The sequence below is a fragment of the Leishmania mexicana genome, chromosome 7 (genome assembly GCF_000234665.1).
Source record: "Leishmania mexicana MHOM/GT/2001/U1103 complete genome, chromosome 7".
NCBI classification, from domain to species: Eukaryota; Euglenozoa; class Kinetoplastea; order Trypanosomatida; family Trypanosomatidae; genus Leishmania; species Leishmania mexicana.
The window spans coordinates 395,275-400,721 of NC_018311.1; the positions used below are offsets into that span (position 1 = coordinate 395,275).

General features: G+C 66.2%; 1 protein-coding gene across 1 annotated transcript; it reads left to right on the plus strand.

The window, feature by feature from the left end:
- Positions 1 to 54: 54 nt before the first annotated feature.
- On the plus strand, positions 55 to 3,786 carry LMXM_07_0840 (conserved hypothetical protein; the record flags this gene model as incomplete). The annotated part of the gene is made up of 1 exon (XM_003872186.1): positions 55 to 3,786. One exon carries the CDS (start codon positions 55 to 57, stop codon positions 3,784 to 3,786), a length of 3,732 nt encoding a protein of 1,243 aa, XP_003872235.1.
- Between the last annotated feature and the right edge of the window lie 1,661 nt (positions 3,787 to 5,447).

Genomic DNA, 5,447 nt, shown 5'->3' on the forward strand with positions numbered 1-5,447 from the left:
CAACCGTCCGCTGCCGACAGCTTCGAGGTGCTGACGGGGACGCTGCAGCACTACATGACACCTGCAGCTGTGATCGGCGACCGCGCGACGACGCTGACGTCTGGCGGCGTGACGAGTGGCGCTACGGCGGTGCTGTCGCGCACGGCGGACTGCCTCGGCGTCGTGGCTGGCGGCGGCGCTGCGGCGATCGTGGACGCGAGGGTGACGTTCACTGTGGCGTCGTGCGGCGCGAACGGTGCGCTGGCGTCGCTGTACTACTGCGAGGCTGCTGGCGGGGGTGCGTACGCGTCCCGCGGTGCGGTGGGGCTGCTGCGCGCGAGCGGGTGCGGCGGCGGCGCGGACGCGAGCATTGCGGAGGTGGATGCGGCGCCTGGCGCTGCGATCGGCAGCTTCGGGATCGACGCGGCGTACCTGGCGAGGCCGCGGCTGTCTGCGTCGTCGGACTGCGGCGTGCTGCTGGACGCGGCTGTTGCGAGCGTTGGGTACGCGCCCGGTGCTGGCGAGCGCGCTGCGTTCCACGTGTGCGCCGTGCTTGTCGGCGACGCGAGCGTGACGTTCACGACGGCGCGCCCGACGCTGCGCGTTGCGAACTGGGCGGTGTCGCCGACGGCTGCGGTGAGCCGGTACAACGCGACGCTTGGCGCTGCCGCGGCTAGTGCGGTGCGCGTGAACTACGCGACGCCGTCGAGCGAGACGTTCCTGAGCACGGCGAGCGACTGCAGCGTGCGGACGGCGGGCGCGGCGGGGCTGAGCGGCGCGTCGAAGACGGCGACGTACAGCACGACGGGCGTGCGCGGGCTTGTGCACGTGTGCACTGTGGCGCCGCTGAGCGGGAGGACGCTGGCGGTTGCGGAGTTCCTGTCCGTGACGCCGCCTGCTGTGCTGCGTGCGTCGCCGGCTGTTGTGCGCGGCGGCGAGTACAGCGCGACGCTTGTGGTGGACGGTGCGCCGCCGCTGTACTCGATGGTGCCTGGTGCGGACAGCGGGTACACGCACAGCGGGTACTACACGAGCGCGAGCCGCGAGGTGTACCTGTCCGGGGACGCGTGCTCGGGCGTGCTTGCGGGGACGAGCGCTGCGACGGTGACGTCGAGCGGCAGCGTGTCGTTTGCGACGGCGGGCGTTGCGGCGGGCGTGAGCGCTGTGTGGCTGTGCGCGGTGACGGCCGCGGGGCCCGCGGTTGTGCTGGCCGGCGTGGCTGTTGCGCCCGGCCGGGTGTACCCGACGACAATGGTGTCTGGCGCACTGGGCGCGCCTGTCTTCATACCGAGCCTGAAGGGGACGGCGGTGCAGCTGAGCGCGTCTGCGAGCGGGTGCGGGTCTGTTGCTGGGATGCCGAGCTTCACAACGGACGCGGAGGGCTACGGCGCTGTGGACCTTGTGGGCGGCGACGGCGGCGCGCTTGCGCCGGGCACGTACACGCTGTGCTACGGCGGCGCGCTGCGTGGCGGCGGCGGTGCTGCGGCGCTGGAGTCGGTGGAGCTTGTGCGCGCGTCGCACTTCGACGTGCGCGGGACGACGTTTGTTGTCGGCGTGGCGAGCCGGATGGTGCTGCTGCAGGACCTGACTGCTGCGGCGCTTGTGCCCGGGTTCAGCACGGCGCGCGACTGCACGTCTGTGTCGAGCGAGCACGGCGAGTGGGCTGCTGTGACGAGCACGTCTGTGTCTGTGACTGCGACGGGCGTGTACACTGCTGGGCTGTACCTGTGCGCGCGTGCGCCGGTGAACGGGACGCTTGTGGCGCTGCCCGGGCTGTGGTCTGGGCGGCGGAGCGTGCAGTTCGTTGCGTCTGCGATGCAGCTGCCGTCTGCTGGGTGGGACGCGTGCACGACGTACACGCTGGACCGGTGCTACCCGCCGGGTGCGAGCGCGAGCGGTGCGACGTCGGTGGTTGCGGTTGTGCACGGGGACTGCTGCAGCGAGGCGAGCCGGAGCGCGGTTGTCGGGGAGGCGAGCATGGCGAGCGGGACGTGCGAGCTGACGCTGGACTACGACAAGGTGTCCGCGTACCCCGCGGAGTCGACGTACCACGTGTGCGTGTGGGACAGCGCGGACGACTCTGTGTGCACGACGGTGAGCGAGGCGCGCGTGAGCACGAGCTGCACGCGCCGTGGCGGCGGTGGCCGGGGGCTGAGCCGTGGCGCGGTTGCGGGGGTGGCGGTTGCGTGCATTGTGTGTGGCGGGGTGGTAGGGTTGACGTTGTTTGTGGTGTGGTACTTCTGTTTCTGCAGGACGTCTGCGGGTACTGCGGAGGCGAGAGAGGTCAGCGAAAAGGCGAGTGGGACGGAGAACGATGGCTTGGCGAGCCGCAGTTGGGTGAGCTCGTGGACGGGCTGCTGGAATACGACGGCCAGCACCCCGGAGGGTAGTGTGTTTCCCGAGGAGGGTCACGAGCTCGGCGACGAGCTGCAGAAATCGGGCGATTCGGGACCCGTGTTTGGCGATCATCCCGTCATGAGGAGTACGTCATGTAGGCGTGAGTCTGGCATGGATATGTCGGACATGTTTTCTGCAGAGTCGGCATCTGATGTTCTGCTAGCACCGCTGACGGTGAAGCGTGTGGCGCAGCTGAGGAGGTGGAGCGGCCTCTGTCGGTCATCGATGACACAGCAGATTGAGGTGTGGCGGCGTGCTGTAAAACCCGTATCAGTCGCAGAGGCGTTGCCAGCGGTGCTGCCCTACCCATCGCCGCAAGAAGAGCCTTTGATGCCGCCCATGCACCGCGTGCTGCCGCCTGCGGCTGAGCTGAAGGCGCCGCCCAAGGCGCTACAACAGGCACGGCAGGCGGCAGCCGCAGAGTCGTCGCAGTTTTGTCCGCCGACGCCGATGCCATGGCCACAGCAGGCATGTCAGGCACAGCAGCAAGAGATGCCACAACCAAACGACCAGGTAGACGCGCAGGGCTGGCAACCTCTGTCCCCTCAACGGCAGACGTCCGCGTCAGCGCGGAGCCGAAACGGCTTGTTCTCTGTTTTCTCGCTAGACCTGCCTCTGGAGAAGTCGGTGCCGTGGGTCTTGTCGGAGGGCGGCAGCAGCTCTGAGGAGGAGGTGGCGGTGCATCCCGTGCGGTGCTCCCCGCGTGGCAGCGCACCACCACTTGAGTCCACGGGACTGACGGCACGGCACTTGCGAACGGCGTGTGAGCCGGGCAGACTTCTTCAGCGCTACTACAAGAAGGATATGCGACAGTGGCTGCAAGGTACGATGGTGGTCCCCGAAGTGCAGGCCTACTTGGCGAAGCTCGCCGCCAACGGTCGCAGCAATGCGCCACAGCTACCACCACCGGTACCGCCGCGGGGACCCGCCAACCGGGAAAAGACGTCGGCAGCCCCGAGGACTCAGAAACCCGTCCTCTTCGAGAAGGCACAAGAAGTGCCGGCTCCACAGAGCATTGTGCCTGGGGTCGCGCACAGCAACGCCGCCGGTGCAGCACCGCCACGGCCTGCGCAGCCGCCGCCGTGGCCGCTTCCAGAAGCGCGCAACCCGCTGCTCGGGTGTGGCTTAAATTCCGTACAGTCCCCCGCCACTGCTCGCAGCGACACCGCCTCCTTCGACGTGTCCTCTGGCACCAACGGGCTGCTGCGACTGCCACAGTGGACACCAGCCACGGTGGCGGTGGATGCGGCTCGGCTTACGCGGAAGCACAGCATGCCTGGGTTACCCCAGCCGCCGTCACAGTCAAGCGAGTATCCGCTGATGTACTCCGATTACGGGCCTACTGGCATCATCGGCCCTGCGGTGACGGCCGGCTGGCCTCGGCCCCGCGGTGGCGAAGGACAAGGGTGAAGGCTCCATCAATCACGGAAAGCGGCGCAACTCGGGCTCCAGTGAGTCGTCGCCGGGCTTTGTCTTCCCCTCCCGGTCTCTCTGCCAGTCCGTGACGGTTGGCGGATGCGAAGCCAGCGCACTCGTTCACATCCGTGTTACTTGTTTCTTCGGACTCGTATCGTCAGTGCCGCTGGCGAACCTCTGTGCACCGCTTATGGGTGTCGCAGTTTTTCTTCGCTTCGCTCCGCGCCTCCTGCCCACCTCCCCCCTATCACGCTCTCTTCCACTGTTCATGCCCGTGCCACCTGAGCTGACACGCGACCCCCCCCCCCCAAAGAAGGCCCCGCGTTTTGGTCATGGCTCATGCTTGGGGCGGGGGATGACGCTGCTCTCGCGACGCTCTCCCCGTCTCCCTGGTCGGCACCGACGCGTGCTCGTGCGTGTTCGCTGCCGTCGTGCTCGACTCTTTGAGGTGTCGGCTGCCCGGCATGCCGAGTTGTTGCTCTTGCCACCGCTGTCACTGTCCTTCTCAGCGGCTCTCGTTGACTGTGCATCACCCCCCCGCCTCGCCTCGCGCTGAGCGTCACGTCTTTGCCATGCGCGCGCTCGTGCACAGGCAGAGACGCGCACAAGAGACGCAAGAACGGAAAACGATGTATCCGTGACGCTTCTCTGTGGGCGTGGGCGTGCGCATGCGGCTCGAGCGCGTGGGGGTGCCGGAGAGAGAGATGCAGGGAGGGGGAGGGGCGCTGCATCACCATCATCATCATCTCCTCTTGTCGTTCTTATTCTTTTATGTTGTTCTCTGTCCGCTCCAGCTCCTCCACCCCCTCCTGCTCCGATCTCTTGCTCTGTTGCGGTCTCTTGACCTTTTTTTTCTGCCGGGTGCCGACGACGCTGGCACTGGGTGAATGTAAGCATGCGTTTGTTTTGGGATGCTCTGCGTCATGACGCAGCGCGTCGGGCACGTCCTGCCACGTCTCTCTTCCCGTTTTTCGTTTTATCTTATAGTTTTCGCTTCTGTGTGTGTGTGCGTGTTTGGCCGCTTATCTTCCTTTACTTCTCGTCCTTCTCTTCGTCATTGACCACTCCTACTGTGGACAGATGTGCCCCGTACTCTGTGTATATCGTTTCCCCCCTCCCCCTCTCCCTCTCCCTCCCTGCATCTGTCTCTGCCTCTGCTTCTGTCCCTCCCGCTGTGCGGGTGCGTGTGTCGCGCCCTCTCTCTGTGTTGTTCTTTCATCTCTCGCTTCGCTTGCTACCTCCCTCCCCCCACACACACCTCTCCTCTCCTCCTTCGCCTTTCCATCCACTCCGTGTTTGTTCGCCATGTTGTGCCTCATCCACCCATCATCATCTCCATCTCCCTCCATCCCTCCCTCCCTTTCCTCTATTTTGGTCGTCGTCGTCTCTGGCGCCCTCTCCCCTCCATCCGCAAGCACCGCATTCCCGTATTCCTTCACCTCTCCTCCCCTTTTTGTTCTCCGCCTCCCCCCTCCCTCCCTCCCTCCCTCCCTCCCTCCATTCTTCTGCATCCGTCGTCGTAATGGCCGTGCACCACAACACACCCGCACCGCACCCGCTCTCTCGCTCGTTGCTGTTGCGGCGTGTGGCAGGTTCTCTTCGTGGCCGTTGCCGGCGCTTTCGTTTTCTTCTTCGTCAGGACGGTCCTGACTGCC